Raw genomic sequence first — 26,131 nt, forward strand, 5'->3', positions numbered from 1 at the left:
CCTAAATGTCCACAGAGATGAAGATTTTTCATGAACTCATTTATTGCACACATCATTAAAATAAGCTATTAATTCTATATGAATAGAACCTGGCATTTTAATACCTTACACTTTAGTACCTTAATACTTCATTAAATTTGTTTTTCTTAATACTTACTAATAACTATCACTTTAAATTCTTTATTCCTATAACCACAGTATTGTCAAACTACATAAAGTAGTGTGCTTAGAAGGTGGCTGACTTTGTGTTAGATTTTCCCATCTTGTCTTAATCTTCACGAATCGTCTCTGACAAATTCAGATAACCCATTTCCAGGGTCAACTAGGTAAACCATGTGTGCAATGACCCCATAGCATTATTTCATAAAGAGCCTCTTAAGTGGCGGCTTCATTATTTTCCATAGTTTGGTGGAAGGTATTTTAGTAAATTGTTACGGTTCATCATGACTATGAGAATGAATACACTGGCATAATAGTGAGGCACTGGGCCATGAGGCAGAGACCTGGAATCCTGTGCTAGCTAGCTCTCCAACATGGGGCCAGATGACCTTGGGTAAGTCATTTAACCCACTTACTCAGTTTCCCTACCTATAAACTGAGAGCAACAATTGAAAATCATAAATCACAAAGAATTACTATATGTAGCTGGAGATAATACTTTACACAGTCAACAAAGCTGGCTATAGATAAAAAAATGTGCTGCCAAATTTGCCATATGTGACCAAAGGGGAGGAAAGAATCACCTGCTTAAGCACTAATTTTTTTTTTTTAATCCCTGTTATATGTACTACACATCCCATACATAGAAATAAAGACATTTGTAATCTGACAAGACCTAGTAAAAAGAAATCTTGACACAGGATTTAAAACAAATAGCAGAAATTAATTAAAAGTTCTTGTATGCTCTTCTACATCAGATCAGCAAGAGGAAGACAGTTTTTGCCAGAAGGATATTTTGAATTTTCTACTACTAAAGGTATCTCTCAGGGATGTAAAAATATATTCTAGTTCACTGTACATCTTTTCTATTAAAAAGCAAAATTCAAATTTATTCATAACTGCCCAATTGAAGCACCATTATTTAAAACATTTAAACTGTGGAAATTCTATAAAAATTAGTTTTAACAGAACAATCAGATAAAACTGTACACCACCTCTAGTAACAGTGTACCTCTTATATTTAAAACAAGGGACTAGTTCAGAGTCAACAGCTTTATTAGAAAAAGATAATACTAAAACTTTTCAATGACAGAGACAATCAAATTTATAACAGAAAGTCAGAGATACTTTATTTTCACTTCTAAATCCAAAGGCTGGGTATAGCAGAGTTGTAAAAATGGAATCCCACTTAGTCTGATTCACACAAATACTAACGTTTAATCCTGTTTTCAAAGTCCAAGAATGAAAACTTGCAATTAAACACTGAGCAAGCCACATGTTAAGGTAATATTTCTTAAAAAGTCTTAAAGAAAAAATATAATACACGACCTAAGTTTTCAGTGGCATATATATGCTATTAACACATTCTGAAATCTGGTAGGTCACATCAGTCCTGAATTAATTTTTAATAATTAAAAAAAAAAACAACTAACTGAGCTTTATATTTTTTCTATGCCACTATAGTTGCTTTCACCTCATTTTAATGTCGGTCTTCACTTTTATGACGTTTTCAGGTATCTTCCAAAAATCTTCGAACGGTAGTCCTATAATGCAAAATTTGGGGAAAAATGATAATTAGACAACATGTAAAAAGCAAACTTTTATGACTAAATGTCGGCCCAGTCACTAACTGATTATTAATACATGTATATGGAATGTTTGTATTCTTTTTAGTTATAAGGCATCAGTGTGGTCTTAAAGCCATGTGCCTATGTATGCTTGCCTATGTGGGAATGGCTCACACAGACATACTATATTGCTGTCTCAGAAAAGGAATGCCAATGACAAATTAACTAATTGGTACTTCCTTTCATTAGAAATATTCTATCCCATGCCACTAGCCCAAAGAATGAACAGTTGTAGGTTTTAAGAACTCTTATAAAACCTAACTTTTAATAGTTCTTTCAAAACCCAAATTCATTCTATATGGTTCATCAGTTCTTTGTATTTCACAAGGTCTATCCTTGCTATTCACTACTGCTTTAAATGTATCAGCCAGTGACTATTCCTATACACCTATGGCTGACTGCAAATTCTCCTACACAGTAGGAAATATTAAACACATACCTCTTAAAGACTTGAGAATTGCACTGAATGTAACAAGGCGGATAATATGAAGTGTTTATTGTATTTAAAATTCTTTAAAGATATCTAATTCTGGGCACCACTGCATCCCTACATACAGTTGAAAAAAAATTCCATTCTGTTAATGTTTGATTTATAAGTTTTCACGCAATACACAAAAACCCCTCTGTGCTTCTTGTAAAGAACAAAAAAGATACACAACAGTTAAGCGTAAAGATCACAGGCAATAGCATTCAAACATGGATGTGGGTAGAGAAAGGAGTACCTGGCATGAGTACCTGCTTAGTTTGACTGAATCCTTGATTTTTAATTTGGCTTTTCATGGGCCGCTCACAACACCAACGCTGTGTGAGGTATGGTAGTCAGCTGCAATAATTCATAAACCCTACACTTCCATCAATCCAATGCTACTGGCTCTCGAGTTACAGAACAAACTGCATTAGAATGCAAGGCAATAAAGCAAAAAACTAGAAACATCCTTGACAAAGAAATAACTAGCAGTTTAATTAAAACAAAGTGGTCCAACATGTGCCTCAGAAATTTTTAAGTTTTTAAAGCATATGTCTCTGCCAATGTACCAACACAAGAAGGACTAACACCAAAAAGAAAAAAAAAAAAACAGTTCAACCTTTTTATTAAAAAAAAAAAAAAAAAAGAAATGACAGCAAAATCCCTAAAAAAAAGGATAATTAACTTTTCAATGGCGACTATATTACAAATGTGGGCAATAATTTCCAAAGAGGCACACTAATGGGGGCACGAGTCTGCTACAAAATAGCTGAGACAAAACAATGTACCTCAAAATGTTTTGCAGGACTACACTGTCTTTTCCTTCAGAAGATGTATGTCTTCTTACTCGGCTTAGTTCCATCTTCATCTGTGCATACTTACGCTGCACTGTCAAACAGTAACAAAAAGCCCTAATCAAAGTGAGAAACAATACACTTACCTCTGTCTGATCTGAGGTCTTATCAGATCAGTTTTAATTGGACTGAGTGTCACCTTCAGATTTAATGTCTTCACTGGTCCCATTGACCTCATTCTTAGTATCACTTTCCTTTGATTCAGTGTTTGTGTCTTCACTCTGTTTCTCTCGACTACTGGACTTCACACTACTTTTTTTATCATCAGATCCCCTCTTTTCTGCCATAAAAGAAGACATTGATCATGGATTTTACAGTAAAATACAATACATACATACTTAGAAAAGTGAAACAATCGAGAGGTGAAAAGACAATCACTTCCACAGACTGCAAGTAACACAGTTTGGTGACTCTATCAAGGGATAAAATCTGTAATTTACGAAGGAGGTAAGAATCAGAATGCAAAAGGTAAAATAATGGGCAAATTTTCTCAAACTAGTAAGAAGCTATTAAGTACGGGCAATTCCAAATCACTGTGAAATCTAAAATGTAAGTAAATTTCATTTGGGGTTAAAAAAAAGCCGTCAAAAAGTAATGGGAAAGATATGAAAGACAGTACACAGAAACTGTGTTCACAGAAAGTAAATTTATTAAGTTATAAAGATAAAAATAGTAATTGCGGGTGAAAAAAAGTTGAATATTTAATAGGCACGTTTCTCCAATTATTTTTTAATGTAAAAGATTATTTATATATCTCTATACTTGAATGCTCAAGAGGGACTAGCCCACCGACAGTAGATCTTAAATCCAAATCCCAGTACTGAACTTCTGCTCTGCTAAGTAATATACAGGCCATCTCAGGAGTTGTTTTTTTCCAAAAGGAGAAATTAAAGTTCAACTCAGCTGCAAATAAACAATGAAAAACGTAAACCTTGATGTTTTTCTTCTACTGTTTTCTTTGGAATGGTGAAACCACAGACTTGGAGTAAAAAGTGGTACACAAAGAACATACATTCTAGCCTTTTCAGTTCCAAGTATTGCCTAACAAAAGATTTTTACATAAAATGTTAAAGCAAACTATAAACTTTCTAGAAAAATTATTTTCCTCTTATAAGTTAAGAATAGCTAGTCTAGCAGAGTAGTTTGTAAGACAGACCTTTTAAGAAAAGCAAAACCCTCTACAGATTCTGGACAAAGTTGTTAAGACACAACATTAATAACTGGGAGAGGAATGGTAATGAACACAAAATATGGTATGGGGGCACTCATTCAAAGAATGTAAGAACTGAAGATCTTATGTGAAGGAGCATGTTCAGTCCATAACACTTGCAAATGCACGAAGCAATGTCCAAGTAGCTGACTGCAGGACTTGCTTCATGTCTGTCTGTTCACTTATGAGAACTGTGCCAGTACAGTGTGCTCTAACTGACCTTGTGGGAAAGTCCTCCCTTTGTGCCTTATGGGCTTCTCCGGTGCACAGGTAGCTTCAATGTGGAAGAGTCGTCTTGTTGCTCCGTAGAGGACTAGTAGTCAGTCCAATAATCTTATCTTCTGCCCTATGTAAATATGGTAGATCTTAATAGTCCTAAGGACATCCACAAAATGTGGTGGATTTTAGGGCTATGGATTAAAAAAGGAAACTCTCTTGACAAAGAGAGTGCCCTAAACTGGTTACTGGTAGGAAAGATAGGTTTGTGTGAGAAATCGCTTTCCATTTGTAGAGACAGATAAAGTGCCTCCATCCTAGCACCTGGAGCAGTGAACTCCCTCTTACTCATTTGCTATTATCAAATGCTTGCTACTGGCTCAAATCTGGTCTCAAAGTTCAGGCCTTTAGTCACTTACGTACCTAAGAAGGCCTGAATGGTTACATGGCATTTTCAAAAGCCAATAAATCATTTCTAAAAGAAACCCCGGAGTTTAAGATAAATCTATAATGGCATACCCAATCTTCCAAGATGGACCTGATGCAGTTTTCTCTGAATCAAGTTCTCTCTCCCCCTGTATCTCGCCAGGATAATACCTATTTATCCATAATCTAAACAAGTTTTATTATTTTCCATGATGTCATTTTTACAATTAGGACTATAACTAAGCAATTCAGGACATCTTTTTTGTGCTATCCAGAAATTACACAAACGCGTCTGTTTTTAGTCAGACCAGTGCTATTTATTGCTCAATTTTGATCCCAGATAGTTATGAAGGCTAGCTAGCTTTTGTCCCTAAGAACCGATCCAATTATTTTAAGTGACATGAATAATAATATACCAAAGAGCTTTAGTTCTCAAAGTGATCTGATCTCTTACATCAATATCTAGCTCTTGAGAATTGACCCTTCGCACCCCAAAAATACATTTTACAGAAAGTCTTGCAAAAAGCGTTGGGTGAAACTTCCTTAAAATTAATGTAAAATCAGTTAACCCTTTGTAGCAATTGTCTTCAGGATCACGGAAGTAATTTCTAAATGTAAGTGGCAAATACTAAAGCTCATGAGACTAAGTTTTAAAAACTGTCCTTGTTTCCTACTTGTTAACATTTGCTCCATGTTAAAAAAAAAAGTCAATAATATTTAAAATTTTTAAAAGAAGGTGGTGCACTTATTTAAAGAACAATAAAAGCAGAAGAAAAAAATGTATTGTTTGTGCTGCTAATATCCTATCTAGCTCAATCTAGCAAAAACCTGAGTTTGGCAAAAGTAAAGCAAAATCCAACAACAACAACAAAAAAAAACCATAGTTTCATAAAAGAAAGTGAGTATCACGTAAAAGTCCAGTACAATAAACTCAAACAGCAGCACATATATTATGTTGGTGATCGAACATGAACACAGACAGGCAGAACACGATGGAACAAGCAGAGCCAAGAAAATTAGAAATAGGCCCTTTCTCTCATTCCTAAAATCCATGCAAATCAGAACAGCCCATCAACACAAAATGAAAGATGCTCAAAGAATCTGAAGAAAATGCAGAAAGACGGCCCTGGTTAAAAGAATTATCTTTCAATAAAGTTAAAAGATGAGAATATCTTTGTGAAAACATGCCAAAGGCAAAATGAGAGTCCATTATCATTGCACAGTAACTACTGGAACACCAGAGAAAACCAGAAGAAAATGTAGAGGGAAAAAGAGCATGATGTTTCAATAGAAAACATGGTTAAGACACACTTAAGGTATTCAACTTCTGTGAACTTATAAATTATTGAGTTAAATAAAAGCCATATACATGAGGACTAATGCAACAACATACATTTACTCTGCAAGACATATCATGGAACACTACAGCAGATTTAAAAAAAAAAAAAAATGCTGCCATTAACCAAGTTAATATATTCTACAGCCCAAAAACCCTGACAGGTAATGCAATACTTGGAAGAATCTAGATGATAAACCTTTCGGTTATCAAAATCATTAGTTTTAACATATTCTAAGAAAACACTAGGACAACTGGCATTCTCACAAATCAAGAGCAGGAGAGGGGGAAATAATGACCACTTCCTGCTAAATGGTGTTCATTTTTAAGTGTAAAGGGTACAGTTTGAAATAGAACTCCACCTAGGTCTAAAGAAAAGTTGAGTGGAGAGACAAGAGTGTGGAAATAGTTTGTTAAAGAATTAAATTCTCACATAAACTAACCTTTCTCCTTGGATTTTCTATCTTGTTCTCTGTCCCGACTTTTGCTCCTGTGCTTATATGACTTTCGATCCCGGCTTTTTGATCTTCTTCGATCTCGACTACGAGATCTATGTTTTCTTTCTGATCTATCATGACTTCTGCTTCTTCGTCGATCTCTACTTCTTAATAATTTAAAACAAATGGAAAGAAACTTCAGCTGATATTACAATGACAAAAAACCTTGATTATATACCATTGAATGAATAACCGAGATTAAGTAAAACTTACCCTTAAAGGCAAATAAATATAATCTCCTACTAAAACATATTTACTTTGGAAATCTTACTTGAAAATCGTTCTAACATGTAACTTTACCCAAAATAACTTATAATTTAAATGTCTTCTTAGTATCAATGAGAAGAGAAGCACTTAAGAGACCATCTAGTTATACTGACTTCCTAGCAAGATTGCATCAAACCTAAGACTGGTAAAAAATGGAAAAGAAATTGCCTTAAAGATGAACTAGTTCACTGATTCAACTCTTATAATCTATCCTAGTCTTTACTGATACTTAATAACTTCCCAGGACCAAGAAATAGTAATTGCTACTATTAACTGCACACTCACTGTGTGCTGGGCACTGTCTCACGTGTACTCCATACCTGCTTCGCCTTCTCTCTCTACTTCGTGATCTTTTGTGGTCCCGAGACCTGCTGCATCTTCGGTCGGAAGTTCGGCTTGAGTGCCGACTTCGTGAACGACTTCTCTTCCTTCTCTCCCTGTCGCGAGCCCTTTCCTTTTCTCTTTCTTCCTCTTCTCTTCGTCTTTTCCTTTCTCTTTCTTCCCTTTCTCTCTCTCGTTCTTTTTCTCTTTCTTCTCGTTCTTGCTTCTCCTTTTTTAAACGCTCATCGCGATCAGGTTCTTCGGTTCTTTTTCTTAACTTTTCCTAAGGAAATCAAGCTCAATTTTTACAGAGCTACAACCTTTTAATTACAATGGTTACCTAATGTAAAGCATTTGTAGACCAACTTATAGAATTTGATGCCCTAAAACGGAAATTCCAACACCATGTGTGTACACAAGATATCGTTATTTAACTAAATCTTCAGGAATATTATCTCTCAAATTCCTGGCACAAATGAGTGAAGGGAGTACTTTACTAACCTAATGACTAGTAAAACTTTCAAGGGACCATCACTGCTTCAAATAACACAACTGTCAACAAGAGGTTTATCTCTCCGTGTAATTAAATTTTAGCCATACTAAAATACAGTCTTAGCTTCAGTTAAAACACGTTTAGAATAAACTTACTTTTAATTCTTCTACAGTAGCTTTAATTTTGGCATAGCCCATGTGCTGTTTTCCCATCAAATGGTCATCTACCCGTGACTGGGCATCTCCTACTATCAAAAAAGCTCCACATACTTCACAAACTTCCATTTGTTTTTCTTGGGCAGCAAAACTTTCAATGGTCTAAAATGATAAACTGGTTATCATTAGAATGTCTGAAGAAGAGAGAACAAATTCCAAAAAAGACCTTAACATTTAGAATAGATTTCTAATTATGTGAACTGTTACTTTCCATTTCCCTGCAGCCATAATACTGAGCAGCAACTGGTCAACTTTCGGAGGGGGAAGCATGGCAACAGCAACTGCTAAGACCCCATCACTCTATTGTCACCAATGAATTACCTGCACCACCTTGAAAAAGTTCAACTACCTTTCAGAAAGTTATCTATTTTAGTCTGAATTTACTTCTTGCTTAGGTTCAATAGGCTAAACTAAAGGTGTCACCTCTGTATTAAAAAAATGTTTTTCAAAATCATTAAGAAACTGAACTCACTGAGCATAACCTGAACTTACTTTATGCACTATTTCGGAACCAATGACCAACTATATTCCACCATCAATATCCAAAACATATATATTCTAAGGTTTAAATATTAGGAGATATTTTAAGATTATACCAGTTTTGAACTAAGGTAAGTATGTACTGAAAGAACAAAAAAGAAAACCCAGAGATAAATGAATACTTGTGATCTAAGGCACCAGTTGGCAAGCCAGCAGCTAGAAGCCTGTTTTTATAAATAAAGTTTTACTGAATATACAGCCACATTGATTTGTTTATGCACTGTCTCATGCTGTTTTCATAACAGTAGCTACCAGGAACAGTGTGGCCTGTAAACATAAAATATTTACTACGCGGCCATTTACGAAAAAGTTTGCTAACCCTCAATTCAGGACATTAGAAAACTATTTACAAAGGTTCTCAAATAGGAATAGGTCCTAGTAATACACAGCTAACAGCCTGGGTAAATCAAAATGAGGTTGCTACTCACCGATGTTGTGGACCTAAGCAATTCTCTCTCTTCTTTTAACTGTTCGACTAATTTCATCATTCCCTGGGCTTCTTCTACTTTTCCTTCAGAACCTAATTCTTCAATCTAAGTGGGATTAAAAAAAAAAAAAAAAAAAAAAGCATTCAAGACACCTTTCTAACCAAACTACCCAAATATTTTTCTTTTTGCCCCAAGCTTCATTAGCATTAGCATTGTTTGTTTGGGGTCTTTTTGTTTGGTTTTGTTTACTGAAGCCTCATCTGTAATTTCCCTTTTGATTTTTTACAGATTTAAAGTATACTTGACATGCAATAAGCTGCATATTTTTAAGATGCACAATCTGTTAAGTTTTGACATCCAAGAAACCAATATCATCATCAAGATAATGAAAACATCCATCGCCTCAAAGTTTTCTCGCTTCTCTGTAGTGCACCCCCCCTGCCCACCCCCAGCAACCACTGACCTACTTTCTTTCACTACAGATGTTCTGCATTTTCTACAATTTAAGTGGAACCATGCACTTTCTTTGGGGGAGAGGGGAGATCTGGCTTCTTTCACTGAGCCTAATCATCTTAAGATTCATCCATAGTGTGAGATGTAGTTAATTCCTTTTTATTACTGAATAGTATTCCACTGTATGGATACATCACAATTTATTTATACATTCACCTGTTAACAAACATTTGAGTTGTTTCCAGTTTTTTAGGGTTTTCACCTATTATGAATAAGGCTGCCATACACTTTGGTATACAACTCTTTGTATAAACATGTTTTCATTTCTCTTGGGTAATTTTCTAGGAGTAAAATGGAAAGACATAAACTCTTTTCCAAAGTGCTTGCACCATTTTACATCCCACCAGCAGTATATGATAATTCTAGTTTGCCCACATCTTCACTAACATTTGGTATGATCAGTATTTTTCATTTCGGCCATTCTGACAGTTGTATATTAAGTATCCCATAGGGGTTTTAATTTGTATTTCTCTAATGACTAATAACATTGAACACCTTTACATATAACTATCATCCTTATATCTTCTTTGGTTAAGTGCTTAATCCAAATATTTTCTCACATTAATGCACACAGTTCTTACCTGTTGCAGGAGTACGTCAATTTTATCTGTTAGAACCTGAATTTTTTCTTCATTTTTGCCTGTTGGTCCAGCTGCCTGTTGAAGATAACATTTATTAACAAAAAGTAAAAACCAAAAATAAATTTTCAAACTCTCACGTCATATGTATTTGTATTCAATAATTAAAATGTATCAACTGAATTATCTTCAATTTCTATTAGCTGATTACATATTGTCAGTTACTGATATTTAAGAGAAAAATCTTATGATTAGCAAAATCGGTATTACATTTACTAATAAAAACTGAAAACACAAATACCTTTTTTAAGTTGTATGTCATTCTAAAAAACAACTAATAAATGAATACAAGTTTCAATATTAGGGAGGTCACTGGGTCTCCAGGGAACAAGAACACTTTATGAAGACTGCAAGTGAATTTCATACTCACCCCAGAGGACTGCTGGTTTTGAGATAATGCCAAACGAGCATGGCCTCGTCTAATTCTACGTTCTACTTCTGCAAGTAAGCTCTGTAAATATCTCAGAAAATCTCTCTCGTAGCCAACTTTCATAAAACGAGAACTCTTCTCATACCTAATAAAAATGGAAATAAACAAGCACTATATTTCCTCCAAGTCATCCATTATGATTCATATCTTCTATCTTAACTAGTCTCATGGACTGCAGCATTTAGACTGAAGAGTAAACCAAGTATTTAAGAAGTGAATTTCTAGCTTTCCTTCTACCTAGTAAAGGGAAGATAGTATTTAGCACTACATTTGGTTGAGAGCACAGATTTTTATGATCAAGCAAATCTAGATGCTTCAACATCAACTCTACCACTATACTGGATCTGTGACCCTGAACAGGTTCTCCCCTATAAAATAAGGGCTGTTAGAAAAAAAAGTTTAGGCTTTATGCCTGCCATATAGTATGTAATCACATGCTGGCTAATAATATCATTATTAAAGATACGTGACTTTCTACCACTCCTAGCTAATGAACAGGACCTTTATCAGGTATTTATTTTACACTAATTCTAATTACTCCTTCAATCCTTGTCCCCTTTAAACCAAATAATGATGGAGAGGGGATGTCCCTCTGCCCAAATTAACTTACTGTTTTCGTAGATTTTCATCATGAATTTTTTCACATGGACCTGAAGAAAAAGGAGAAATATGAATGTATAAAGCACTGGTGACCTTAACAACTTTCTCTTGCTAAAACAAAAGTTTTCTTCAGAAAAAAGGGGAGTAAAGATCCATTTTATCATCGAGTAGTTTGTAGATACCTAAATTGAGCCTACTAAATCATGAAACAACATGCCTAAGTAAGCACATGAAAATTATTCTCCTTAGTCTTCCAGATCAGTATAATGGAGAGCAACTATATGGTAAGAAAAAAGAGGGAGTGGGAGGAAAGAAATTGTTCCTTACTGCCACCCAGGAAAAAAGCTGTGATGAGGGCGGACCACCGGTCTGAACCACCACTGGTGTATGCACAGAAGTCAAATAGTACAAGACTAGCTAGGACCAGAGTCCCACCCCTTTCCACTTCCAAAAGACAACAAATTTTCAACCCTTTTAGTTATTTCTTCTGGAATTTCTAAATTCTATGCTTATTTTACTTCCTCTTGGTTTATCTTAGACATTAAAATTTTAGGTTAAATATTTAGTATTTATACCTAGACTATGCAAGTACTATTTACTATTAACTACTATACCAAACAAAGGTGTGTTACGATGACACTTTTGATACACTTCATGCTTTGTTGGAATTTTTACCTTTGTTTAGTTTTCTATTTATTTCCAAATTCTTCTCAATTTAACTCAGCTACAGAAACTATCTTAATACTAATTTCCCTCATGATTCAAAGTGTATCAGAAAATCAGCTTCAATTTCTTCCATTAACTTTCTCATCTGCTCTAATGTGGGCTATTTCTGAGTTTACTAACGGAGTTTACATCGTAAGAAACTCCTTTTCTGGTCTGTACTGGATGCAGTTTACTGGATCTCCTTTCTCCTTCTTGGTTTATGCCCATATGCTGGTAGTTTCCAGAGAAAAGGTTCATGGAAGACAAATTTGTTGAGACCTTGCATGTCTGAGAACCTCTTTTCACCCTCACACTTTCATGTTTGGCTATATAGCTAACCTAGATTAAAATATTTCTCACTCAGTCCTCAGGGTGTTTCGCCAATGTCTTCGAGCTTCCAGTGTTGTTACTGACCAATCTGAGGCCATGCTGATTCACAATCCTTTGTGCCGCTCCCCCCAACCCTGGTGTTCTGGAATTTCACAATGGTGTTATATCCCTTGGTGTGAATCTTTTTTCACTCACTGCTGAGTACTTGAACACATTCAATCTAGAGACTAAGGGTCCGTCAGTATTGCAAATTTTTAGTTTTCCTCCCTTCTACTTTCTCTATCTAGACGCTTGTTCAGCTATTTAAAGTACTACCCGATATTTTAATCTTTTCTAACTACCCAACACTCCAGCAAATTTCCTTGATTTTACTCCTCTCGAATCTTTCCAGATTTTATTTCAGATTTCTCCAGTTTTGATTTCCAAGAGCTTTTTGGTTTTTCAAAAGCTCCTTTTGTATACAGCATCCTATTCTTCCTATTATCTTCTCATTTCTCAGAGGATACTAAATTTAGTTAAGACTTTTTAAATCTTTTCTTTTGTTTTCCTCATCTGTAACTCCACTGAATTCTTTTTTTTCCTGTTAGTTTGGTTAATCTTTCGTGAAGGTTTTCTTCAATTGTCTGACTGGTGTTCCTTGACTGGCCAAACACTTCCAAAATGGGACTGGAAGTTGTTATGCACAGGCAAGGTTTGTCAACTAATATGGGCTTTACCATTGGAAAATCACGCAGCAAGACTTTCTTTTAGGAGACTCCCCAAGGGTCAGTACCTGTAGATCACTTCTCTGGAACTGTTCACTTTCTCTAAAGAATCCTCTTCTCTTCTGCCTGGGGAAAAACATCTGGCTGTATCCTTCTAGGAACAGGGCAGAGGAGGGAATGGGAAAACCCCACTATTAAGAATACAGACTCGTTTAATCTCTTACAGTCTCATTTTACCCTTTACTGCCCTGTGCTGTGGTCTGGAATCCCAATACCTAGATTCATCCAGCCCTAATGTGCTCCTAATGCTCTAGGGCAAGCATTGTACTTAATGAAAAAATTCTGTTATGATCTTAAAATAATATGTTATATACTATCTTTGGGAGAAGAGTCAAAATAAATTTTTTTTTAACATTTCATGGTTCATTTGAACTAGAGTCTCTTTAGTCCAATTTTTCCAGAAAACAACCCCCTAGTCTTCTGGGGTTAAGGGGTGGGAGAGACAGAAGCATCAGATATTCAGGTTTAAGAGTCTGACCACCTAGACTAGTGGTTCTCGGTAGGGAGGCAATTATGTCCCTTAGGGACATTTGGCAACCCGAGAGACATTTTTGGCTCTCACAACTGGGGGGTGCTGACACCTAATGAGCAGAGGCCAGGGATGCTGTTAAACACCTCACAATGCACAGTAGAGCCACTCTAAAATGACAGAATTATCCAGCTCAAAATACCAAGATTGAGAAACCCTGAACTATACCAATCAGTTGTTTTCAGCCCCATGATTCAACTCTGCTTTCTATGATAGCTGGTGCCTCCAAACTCTGAGCCTGTCCAGGGTTCTGCTGATTGATCACTCACTCGCCTCTATTTAACATCCCCTTCGGCAGGCTTTTACGGTACAAGTTTCTCTGCTCTGTTGAGTTTGCTGCTTGCTACTCTTCCATCCACTTTGTCATCTTCCAAAAATTTGCTGACAACTCTAATGTTATCCTCTTCCATATACACCTTTTTTGTTTTTAAATTTTTATTTTAGTGGAGTTTTGGGAGGAAGTAGAAATAGACACATATATTTAACTAGACTGACATTAATTAATACATTCAAAAATGTAAGCCAGGAAAGAAATTACTTTATAAACAAACCTTTAAGAAAAAGTTTTTCAGAATTAAAAAGTACCAGTTGTTTTAAATTATAAATTTGATAAGAGTTACACAGAAAAGTCACTTACCAAGGTCAGAACGCGTGTTTGTGAACAATTCCGCAGGACAAAAACCACAGAGATAATATTTACAAACCTAGTGAAGAAAAACAAAGATATTTAACTTTTAAAAATTGTTTGATTTTAAACCTACATTGGAAAAGGGTGCCAAATAACTATTTTCTCATTTCTTGGTCTTCATCTTTCAACTAAATCTAAGAACATTGACTAAAAACCATATAGGTAAATTAGTGACTTTTAGACTTCTGAATTTCAGTAAAAGATGTGCAAGACTGACAAAGAGTTACCAGCTTTAATAATATCATTGCCTATTCCCTTAATAACCAACAAATATTCCAGAAAAAAAGGAATAGTCATTAAAAAAAAAAAAAAAAAACCTACACTGTTACCATTCTAATCTAGTTAAATACCAGAACCAATTTACAGATTAGGATTTGGGAACCTCTGACTAAATTACAAGTAACATCCATTTAAAGCAATCTGGTTCAGTACTTTCGCATGAGATCCTATAACCTGCCCTAAAATATAATATTTTCATACAATCCAGCACTTTACTGAGTTACTCTTGATGGGCTCCTTTGGTATGAGAAATTAACAAGAAATTAATTCTTTCCCACTGGCACTTTTGTACCTCCTTCAGATATATTCCAAGACTATCCTGTATTTAATTCTTTAACACTAAAAACCAAAACCTAGTAAGCAAAACTCCAAAACATCTACCTTTCTTTCCATAGTATTTCAGTGTTATTGAGTGGATTATCAATGTACAACTATGACATAGAAAAGGAATGTTAGAGTTCTTTCTAGACACTTAGGACTAGATGTTAAATATGAAATAGATTGTTTTCTGCCTCAAAGGTCACTTGTTTTACACTTGTTTGAAGCAAATGTGGTTCCACATGCTGTGTCCAGAAGAACTAAGGTCACAAGGAACAATGAAAGATTCCAAACTCATGTCTAAACAACAAGACAGTTTTATACCATTGTCCCGTTATATATAGCCATATGTCATAGTATCTTTGTACCACATTCTTTTCCTTAGTTCTTCTAATACTTGGTTTTTAAGATTACTCTTTTCAACTTAAACACTATTCTTACAAATAAATTTTTTAAAAGGCTCCACATGTGTTAATGGTTTTTCAAATTATTTCCAAACTTATAATGCTCATATGAAATGTTTTAAAATGCTATATACTTTTCTAATTAAGAAGTGATTTGTTAAAATTTGCATCCACTTTAAGAGTATCACAATAAAATATCAATATCCATACTCAATTTTAAAAAATATTTAAGAATCTCTTTTATTTGAAGAGAGAGAACAAAGATTATGCTACTTATCTTTCAGACTATTAAAACCCTATTGTCAAGGTTCCGAAAATTAATTTTCCACAACTGTTAAGTTATATATAATACCTTACTAACAGTTATCCCCAGCATTTACTGTTATTTATAACTACAAGTTATATGGTTATTTATTTTGCCTACAGCATCTAGTGTTCCTAGGTGGTCTCCCATCCAAGTACTAACCAGGCCCTACCCTGCTTAGCTCCCAAGATCACATGAGATCGGGCATGTTCAAGGTGGCATGGCCGTAGAACAATTGAAAAACTAAATTCCGTGAGCAACTCTCAGACATGAAACTTTACTTTTACTGTGCATTGTATTTGATGTATAAATTTATTTTGATTTCTACTTTATAGATGTATATACTAGAATTTGAGTGGATTCTACCTAAAGACTGATTTTACTGTTTTCAACAGGACTTCTACTGTCGTCCTATGTAACTAGAAAATATAAGGCTACTGTTCCTCCTCATGTTTACACAGCCAATCGCCATGATCCTCAAAAAGGCTCATTAAAAGAAATAAACACCTCTTTGGACTCTCCTGACTCTAAAATACAACCGAATACAAACCTCAAGTATTCCTAGGGAGGAATCATATAATTTTTTTGGTAATGAAATACTAATATAGTACTTACTGAATCTGAGTTTTAGTAACATTTATTGCCAAAATCAAACCAACTTGGACCTGAATGAGCTTTATCATTATTATGTGACTTCTCTGTAAAACTGGTGATTACTACTAGCTTTAAGATTTGTCTAATAAATGCTTTTTTTAAAAGAACTAAAATATTTGATTTTCCAGAGCTATTTAAAGTTTTATTCTGCAACTTAAGCTTTATTTATATGAATAAAGCTTAACAAAATACAGTGGATTGTAAGTGGTCAAAATGTAATAAGTTAGTTTTTCAATGAAATGCATGAATGAGCACTCTTAAGTCTAATAAATACTGCATGGGATTTTAATTTAAAACGGTATTTAAATTTTAAGCAGAAAATGGCACTTCAACAATCATTTAACACTATGTGCTACAAATAATGCTGGAAATAGATGAACAAGACCCATTCCTCAAGAAGCTCACAGTCTAGTAGGAGACAAAATCAAAAACATAAAATAGAGTGTACTAGAATATATGTGCAACACTAGAAACAAGGAAATTAATTTAGTAGGGTATGTCAGGTTATTACAGGTGGTGAAGTTTGAACTGGTTCTTAAATTCAGATGAGGAAAAGTTGCAAGACATTTTAGGTATAAGGAAACCACAAGTGAAAAGAGTATGAAATAGGCACCTGTAAATCGATACTCTTGGAAAGGCAACACAGTGCAGAGTTTGAATCTTGGCCACCACTTAGCCACGATGAAACCATAGACTAATTTTGCCTTGGTTTAATTATTTAAAAAAAAAAGTAGACAAAATTCACAGTGGGATTGTGAAATTTAAACTATGTATGTTTGTTAAATTGGGAGAAACATGCAAATTAGTCTGATTTTAAAAATACTATCCACTACTTAAAAAAAAAAAGTTTAAAGGCACTATGCAGACCTGCTGTGGGCTAAACAGGTGTTAATTATAATTTAGTCCAATCATCCCATTTGAGACAAGAAAACTGAGACTAACCACATGACATACCCTGAAGGAATCTAGTTATTTACAGAATCTAAATTAGAAACTATTTTCTTAATCAAGTTCTGCTTGCTATTTTCACTCTGACTCTTTAAAATACTGCTATAATGTAATGGTACATCAAAATATTTGTTACTCTATCCAACAAACTAGCTACTTAGACTGCTTCTTTTAACCCTCTCCAGGGATTGAGGATGTTTAAAAATATTAACACTTAGTCTTTTATTCAGCAAATCTTTAATAAAATGTCTACCATGGACTTAACAATCTGATAACCAAAGGCGGAAGAGGGGATAGAATTCTCATAACTAATTGTGATTTATCTTCTTGATAAATTTAAGGCAATACCAGTGACAGACGAATTTGATCTCAATAGCATACTTTAGTGAATTCGCTACTAGTTAAAAAGAGAATGCAGAAATATAATCAATCTTGTAAATCTGTCTAGAAAATTTTAATTGCAAATTTCTTTCATAGTAAACAAAGTCTAACTGTCCAAAATTAAAACATCTGGCTCTAGATACTGTTGAGAAATTGACATTCCAAACAATACTAGAGAGTTGTGGGACAATTTGACAGCATCCATCAAAATGTAAAATGTGTATTTAACTTAGTTATTATCTTTCTAGGTATTTATCCTACAAGTGACTCAGCTGTATGCAACAGAATGTTCATTGCAACTTGGTTGGTAATGGCAAACAAAGAGAATAGACATAATCTGCATACCCACAAGGAAACAAATTCAGGAGACTGATATGCACCAACCAAAAAATCCCACAGCATAAATGAAAGTTGTTATATATTTATATATTAATACATCTATGACAATTTTCACTTAGAGGTATATATGTGTGTGTCTGTAAATTATTAGGAAAGATTGGGAAACATATATACCAATTTTTAACTTTTTCCAGAAATGTGGCAATGGGGAAGGAAAGCAAGGACAGACTTTCATTGTTTATTTCTATGTTAAATTTTAATCTTTTATAGCAAGCATGTTTACTTTTGTAAAAAAAATAATTTTAATGATTCTAAACTCAGAAGAAAACATAAAATAGTAAAATCAATTCCAAATATATTAATGAAATTAATCTTTAATGAAGGAATGTTATTTAACGTAAAGAAAAGTTACACATGGGGGTTAAGTATTTATAACTGGAAAAATGCTGCAAAGACTTAAAACTTAACAAAAACAGTCGCATTTTTTTTTTTAGCATTCACTTTTTCAAGGTATTATCAGTTCTGGTCATCAATTAGACACTTCTAATCACAAAAATACACTAAGAATATCTTATAGATTTTTCTCTTTCTGCACCTATATGCATCCAACAGTAAGCAACATAATTCTCCTTTGAGCTAATTAAATTTTTTCAATGCTGTCTGTGTTGTTCTGTTAAACTGCTTTCCCCAAATCAGTTGACTTGCCTCTTTGTTTCTCACCCCAGTCGTCAGGTCAACTACATATTATTTACAAGCAGTAAAGCCTTCAAATCATTAAATCACATATGTCTTCATGAACAGCAACAAATTAGGTCCCCAGCTAAAATCCTGTGGAAGCCTTAAAGAACCTCTTTTGGTATTCTAAGTTAATAACTTTGATAATTGGTTCAGATACCAACTTCTATTTTATAAACTGCCATAAAGATAACTTATTATTCGATTTCTATTTCTGATAATCTACTCCTACTTTAAATTTATCATGTTGGCAACAGCCAATCTGGTACTTTGATTACAGGGACTACTTAAATTATATTTTTTTCATTTCAAATCCAGCAATATCTGGAAATTTCACGGATTAAAAAAAGAACAGCCTTTCACATTGTAGTCTTTAGTCACTTCTGCCATTAATAGTTTAACTACGACAGGCGGCTAGAAGCAAATGTTTCTTTTTAGCTAAGAGTTCTAAGAATTTCTAACAAAAACATTCAGTCCCTGTTTCATGTTTCAGCTATAACATAACCACTTTCTACTGTCATTCATTTCTATGCCTTTTATTACACATACCTCTGCAGTTATGGCTCATTCTTTTTATTACCTACCAATTTTTGCTAAAATTTTAATCACTCTTCCATAGCAGCCAGATAGTAAATATCTCTCTCCTGCTCAGAAGCCTTCAATTGTTTCCCAATATAGTCTCAACTTTCAATAAGGCTTAAAACATCATTCAAAAAACCACATTCCTGCCCATCGAGCCACATGTCTCCTCCCTCAACAAAACAAGGGATCCAGCTATAACACTATTTACAATTTCTCAGGCCTATAATTTTTTTCCAGCCCCTAGTAACATTTGTCTTCTCTCCCACTCTCTGGCTAATTCCTACTAATAATCCTTTAGGTCCCATATTTAAGGGTCACTTTAAAAAACCTTTTCAGAGTACACCAGTTTGAGTACATGTGTGCTTTTCTATACCCTATACTTTTCCCCACTGTGGCACTTAAGACATCAAGTCTAATGATACAGTGTACACACACACACACACACACACACAACTTTCCCTAAAGCAATCAAAAATTATGAAAATACCTTAATATTTTCAGTGTGATAACAGTATTGTGGTTTTTAAGTCTTTGTACTTTATAAATACATAATCATGTCTGTAAGGTTGAAATGATAGAAATGCTTCAAAATAATGGAAGGGGTAGGGAATATAGGGGAAATAATATTGGCCATGTGTTGATAGTATATTGGATACTGGTACATAGAGAGTTCATTATATTCACCCCACTTCCTGTATGTGTTTTGGGGAGAAAAAGCAAACAACAGTTAAATACACATGGCATAGACTATAGGCAATTCCACAAAGCTCAACACTTACCATGCACTATAGAACAAGGAAGGAAATGCCTACATTTCTGACAGAAAAGAACATTTTGGTGACTGAATTAAAACTATTTAGTAAAATACTTACAGATGTCATGCATTCTACTAATTTCCTGTTCCAATTTTCCTTCCTAAATGCTGAATTCCTTTTTTAATGTTAAAACAGTCCACGAGTAAAAACGTGGACAGAAGCCTTATCTGTTTTCTTTTTTTCTAAATAACTTCCAGTGTCAGTGACAATATTTGCTAACATTCTGAAGATTTTAGAAACATTTAGTTTAATTACATTCATAAATCATTAAACTTTCACTGAACAGAGGGCATACTTAAATTTGACAAAGGAGAAAAATCTCATTTTAGATATTATTAGAAGCATGGGTAAGTCAACAGTTATATACGTTCACATTTGGGTTGAGATCTATAATGTAAAAATCTCAATTTGAACTGTAAAATTCCTGTTCTCTATTCAGATAATTACAAGGCTACTAAATGCGTTCTCTGGCAAACACAGAAATCTTCCCATGTGGGCACTAACTGAAAGGTGCTCACACCAGGCATTTAAAATCATGCTCCCCTCATCATAGTTGGTCAGGATAACAAAGCAGAGCAAACAAATAATCTCGTACTAACCTGAAAAAGGCACTTTCCAAGATTTAACTTTGATAATGGTCATATATACACCATTATAAATAAATGAAAAGTCGACAATTTGTGTTACAGATGCATCCTTCACTTAAAAATGGAGCTTTAGTCTACGGCCATGCCACCCTGAATGTGCCGGATCTCATCTGATCTCGGAAGCTAAGCAGGATTGGGCCTGGTTAGTACTTGGATGGGAGACCGCTAGGAATACCAAGTGCTGTAGGCGTTTAAAAAAAAAAGAGAGAGGGTGAGCTTTCCCAAGTGCTACTTAGTTAAAACCCCAGGACTACTAATAGGTGGATCAAGCAGCAGATAAAATACAATATGCCATTTTTAAAAATGCAGATCTCTGGGGCCTTCCCCCAGACCTACAGAATTAGAATCAGAGGCAGGAGACACTGAAATCTGCATTTAAAACAAATCTTAGGGGTTAGGTACCAACTCTTAGGAACTACTTCTGACACTGAGGTAAAGTTCCATCTCAATTGTTAAACAAAAGAACCCCACCCATGTGAAATCGCTTTTCCCATCTAACGCAAGTCTTGAAAAAGAATTTTCAGATACAATTGGAATGCAAACATATTTTGAAATAATCAAATTACAGTGATGGTAAAACCCTTACTGTACATACTGGGGTTGTCCATTACTCCAAGATTTCAGCACCCAACAGTATAAAATATCCAAATGGCCCAGAAGTGATGCCAAGAACTCCTCCAGTTTTATTATATCCTACAGTAATTCCGACTTATTTAGAAGAAGCCATGTGCTTTGTTCCTGGTCAAATTCAACCTTTCCTGTGCAGACCTGAATCTGAAATACCAGTAGTTGACTTTTTCAAATCCCTGAATCTAGAATGAAGTGCAATCTGTCATTAAAAGCATAATATATTTTGGTGACCAGCAACAAAACGGAAAGTAAAACAGATTTATTACAGCTGGGATGACATAAAACCTAAACTGCAATTCCAAGAGCAATTCCACAACGTGTAATGCAATGTGGCCATAAATACAACCAGGAAAACAAAGTTTCTCCACATCACGTGTTCAAAACCAGAGGCCCAGTCATAGGTAGCTCCAGTTGAAGAGCAAATAATCAAAAGCAATTTTCTCTTTGATTCAAATAGATAAATTCAAATAGATAAACGTCCTATTTGCACATCAACTAAATCATAACTTTTTTTTGGTAAAGCTTAAATGGAAACATTACTGAGTTAAGTAGTAAAACAAAATTACTTCACTGTGACAAATGCCTGAAAAAATAAGAGAGCCAAGAACAACAACGTTACTCTACTTTGATAATGAAAGGGGAGAAAACAAAAATATTTTTTTAAATCCCACAAATTTTTCGAAAGTTTCACCTCTTAGGGTCAATGACAAATATTTGAGTATGACCCAACACAACGAATTCTACTGTAGCACTCCACACTACTTTGGCATCAGGTAGCGTCTCAATACTTCAACCATTTATTTTTTTAAGGTACTAAAAAGACTCATCTAGCACTAACTTGTTTTCATACATTACAAAAGAGATTTTACTCTAACCAAAGCCTACGTTTAAATAGAGTAGGCAACTTTTTGAAAAAAGTGTATTTAACTATTTCTTCATAGTTTGATTAGCAACTGCCTTTAAATTACCATGTTAGTGATTATAACCGCAAGGCAAATAAAATAAAAATTCTACAGCTGTTCTTCAGGTAAGACCTAAAATAAACGTTACTGCATCCTCGAAACACCTGAAATCCATTATATTTTCAGAGAACCAACGCAGAGAATCGTGGGAAATGAACAGGAGCATAAAGATTTAGTTTCGCCCCTTAACTTGCCAACAAGACCTCGGGTGAGCCTCTCAAGTCTCATCTGAGGAACAGGCGTTGTAATATTTACCGTTACTCATAAGGTTAAGAGAACCAAATGAGTTTTATGTGTAAGAAAAAGCTTTGACAACCATTTACATGAAGAGTTTATTAGAATGTACTGCTATAAAACAACATTTGTAAAACATGACGGACGATAAGTCCTAGCAAATTACGACTCTAAAAAATGTATTTCCTCCTATAAGCGTCCATTCAGAAATTAGACTATTACTAAAACGATACACTGCCACAATTTTTACCACCAATTCTGGCCAGAAATTTCGGTCTACACACAACGCTCAACCCAAATAACGGAACGATTTGTCCTTTTCCTTATTTCATAATAAGGTGAAAACTCTCAGCCTCTAAGTGTAATACAATACTCCTTCCTTTCCCGCGTTTCCTCGCCTCATTAAGGTGCTTTTTCGATACTGTCAAGAGCCCTCTTGACTTCCTCGATACTAAAACAACAAAAACAAATCACCCCTTATCCCTGGATCCGGGCCGACTCCTCCCTCCCGGGCCATGCTCTCAGCTCCCTCCCGCCACCGGGTCACACATTCGACCCCGCCGTGGCCCTGACCCCAGTCCCAAATCGCGCCGCCGGCCCAGTGGGCCCAAGCCCGCGCCGTTCCCCTCCCCCACGGCGCCCGGGCAAAGGCCCAAGGCCCGCGGGACTTACGCTCTCGTGGTCCCACCGCACGTTGCTGCGCTTCTCATCCGGGGCGAGGTTTCGGTCCCGGCCCATTAACTCATCTAACAATTGCGCGGCCGAAATCATGGTGCTTCCCTCGGGCGGCTGCTCCCACCGGCCCTGGCACCCGCCGAAGAAAACGCAGGCGACACCGTCGCCAACCTCCTCGGTCCGCTTGCAGGCCAAAAAAAAGCCTTCTCTTAAAAGGAGCCGATAAGACAAAATGGCCGCCGCGCGGGCGCTTTCCCAGCATGCCGTGCGCGCGCGTGCGCCCATCGGGACACGCCCAGGCCTGGGAGGTGAGGTCGGGCGGCTTCCGCCGGCCCAGGGGCGGAGCCTGCTGAGGCCCGCCTGGACTCCACCCTACTCGGTGGCACCGCCCCACTTCGGGTTTTGCCGAACCAAAGGCTAGACACGAATGGTAACCGAGCCCGCCTATTTCCGCAAGCGCCAGTATGCCTGAGCTCTTTCACAGTGTGGCCCTATGTCTTGAAGCTTCTATTAGGCAGATAGACAAGAGCAACAGGAGAATGAAGGCCCAACCGGAGACCTCCCTTAGGACCTTCCCAAAACATCCATATTAAAGTTAAAAATTACCATCGCATTCTGGAATATACGGAAGTAAAAATCACAAAAATAACCACTGGTTTAGTCCTGCCACAAGAGCTTGCACAGTTAGTACATACATATACTGACCTTAACCTTAGCCTCATTATAACATTATTATAATGTCATACGTATGCCTGGAAGTTCATGAATCTAGTTTTAACAGACTGAATCCTAGGTAACTAACTGCATATGCAAGAGACAAAGGGTTATGTAATAGCTAAACGTCAATCAACTGACCTCACATGCCAATCATCTAGCACTGCACCACCCATCAAGAACCAATATAAGGTATAGTTCCCGAATTCCATGGGGCTATGGCCATCTCTGGCATAGCCTGTTTCTCGAAACATACTTTAATAAATCTTGCTTTTCCTACGTTTCCCTGATCTGTAATTCTTTACTGCGTTGTCGGAGAAAATGGAGCTCTCTCGGTGCCCTCTAGTGGTGACAGAGGGTGCTGTGTCTCAGTTTGGAGCGGAACATTTGGGGACTACCTAAGTAAGGCACTGGCCTCACCCCTCTTAGCTAGAGGTCATTCTAATTTCTCCACCTCTCCTATCTAGTCACTCTATTTTCCAGATTTTTTTTTTTACATATTTTCTGCTGAGATCAAGGACATTAGTACATAAAACATCCCATTCTCACCATTACCCTCTTTGACCTATCACCTCGCAGTCATTTTATGCTCCTTAATTCTTCCGCCTGTGATCTCAATCACCTCTCCTACCGCGATTCACACTGCACGTTAAGACCTTTGTTTCTTTTCCCATCCCCTGGTGCAACTACATAGAACTCACTGTAGCCCACCACCTATGTTAGTGGCAGAGATATTTGTCACTAACCCCTGAGCTCTGGGATGCCAGGCTCCCTAGTCATGATCCCAGACATTGGGCTCTCTGACTTGAAGTTCTTCTTTTCAGATGGAAACCAGTCATCTATACAATACAAAGGTCCCCTAGGCTATATTTAGCTCATTGGGCTCAATTTGACCCACAGACTAAATAAGAAGAGAATTATTTTCTTTTGCAACACTGCATGACCACAATATAAACTCCCTGATAGGGAAACCTGGCCAAATAATGGGGTCATTGATTATAACACCATACTCTAATTAGATGTTTATTGTAAAAGGCAGGGTAAATGGTCAAGAATACCTTATGTCCAAGCCCTTTTACTTACTCTGGAAAAACAATCCTCCCCTACATAAATACAGGTTAACCACCCTAGCCTTACTACACTCTAGTAAGTTCCTCTCTTCCAAACCTTCCCCAGACAAATAGTCGGCTTCTTCTATTTCTTTAACTACAACTTCCTCCATCTATCCAACACTACTCCCATACCCAGGAAAATCTCCTCCACTACCTAAAACCTCCCTTCACCCCCTCAAAAGGTCTGCCCTCTGGTAGAAGCTCCTAGAGAATTTGTACCCCAACTTGCCCACAAATGCTTTCACTTATAGAACTCAAGCAGATCAAAGCAGACTTAGGAAGCTATTCTGACAACTCTGATGGGTTTATTGATGCCTCTCAGCATATTACACTTGTTTATGACTTAACAAGTCCCATGTGGAAGGACACAATGATTATTCTGGGACAGACCTTACTGGACACCGAACAGGAAAGAAATTTGCAAGAAGCCAGAAAATACGCCAATGGCCTCCATCTGTCTAATCCCAAATATCCCATAGGGGAAACAGCTGTACCTCTCCCATAGGTCCTGGGTGGGACTAAGGACTATAACAGCTCTACTGAAAAATGGGAAATAGATCATTTCATTCTATGCATAAAAGCTGTGCTCAAGGTGGAATGACAAAAAGTCATCAGCTATGTGAACATAACAGCAATTACACAAGGCCCAGGAGAGAAGCCAACAGCTTTTTTAGAGAGGTTTTGGGAAGCCCTCATTAAATATACTAACTTAGACCTAAGCTCTTATGTGGGCCAAATCATTATAAAAGACAGATTCCTAACTCAATCAGCTCCCAACATTAGTTGGAAGCGCCAATAGGTTATTCAAAAACCTGGAGCCACTTTAGGTGAAATGCTCACCACAGCAACTACAATCTTTTATAACCATGACCAGGTGTTAAAGGCCCAGGCTCAGGAGAAGGAAAGAAAGAACCTAGGCATGCCCAAATGTTCACAGCCCTTCAAAACCACAGTCCAAGTCCTCAAGTACCTCGCTCCTACTGGTGAAAAACTCATCCAAGTGTGCCATATGTTGCCGACCTTTCCACTAGGCCAAAGAGTGGCCCAATAAGGAAAAATGTCCCAAATGTCAGCATCTGGGGTTTTGGGCTGCTGCTCTCTGCCCCTCGGGATGAAAGACCCCTGGGTTGGAACCATCCACAGGC

General features: G+C 36.2%; 1 protein-coding gene and 2 pseudogenes across 13 annotated transcripts; 1 reads left to right on the top strand and 2 right to left on the bottom strand.

Moving 5' to 3' along the window:
* Window positions 1-1,194: 1,194 nt before the first annotated feature.
* Window positions 1,195-23,422, bottom strand: LUC7L3 (LUC7 like 3 pre-mRNA splicing factor). Of its 13 annotated transcripts, none has more exons than XR_001595500.2 (12): window positions 23,158-23,422; window positions 14,203-14,269; window positions 13,045-13,130; window positions 11,248-11,287; window positions 10,578-10,722; window positions 10,151-10,225; window positions 9,057-9,161; window positions 8,029-8,190; window positions 7,380-7,663; window positions 6,739-6,899; window positions 3,247-3,387; window positions 1,195-3,141 (listed from the first exon to the last, which is right to left on the bottom strand). XR_001595500.2 is itself a non-coding variant. In XM_036222495.1 (12 exons), the coding sequence occupies exons 1-12, from the start codon at window positions 23,254-23,256 to the stop codon at window positions 1,670-1,672; spliced, it is 1,413 nt and encodes a 470-aa protein (XP_036078388.1). In that variant the 5' UTR covers window positions 23,257-23,403; the 3' UTR covers window positions 1,195-1,669. The 13 variants fall into 13 exon arrangements, 7 of the variants coding, with proteins under 7 accessions (XP_036078388.1, XP_015989233.1, XP_015989236.1 ...); XR_001595501.2 differs by having other exon boundaries at window positions 1,195-1,703; window positions 3,194-3,387; XM_036222495.1 differs by lacking the exon at window positions 13,045-13,130 and having other exon boundaries at window positions 1,195-1,703; window positions 3,042-3,141; window positions 23,158-23,403.
* Window positions 15,672-15,790, bottom strand: LOC118604582 (annotated as a pseudogene).
* Window positions 20,732-20,849, top strand: LOC118604516 (annotated as a pseudogene).
* Window positions 23,423-26,131: the final 2,709 nt, after the last annotated feature.

The sequence above is a fragment of the Rousettus aegyptiacus genome, unplaced genomic scaffold (assembly GCF_014176215.1).
Source record: "Rousettus aegyptiacus isolate mRouAeg1 unplaced genomic scaffold, mRouAeg1.p scaffold_m13_p_6, whole genome shotgun sequence".
NCBI lineage: Eukaryota > Metazoa > Chordata > Mammalia > Chiroptera > Pteropodidae > Rousettus > Rousettus aegyptiacus.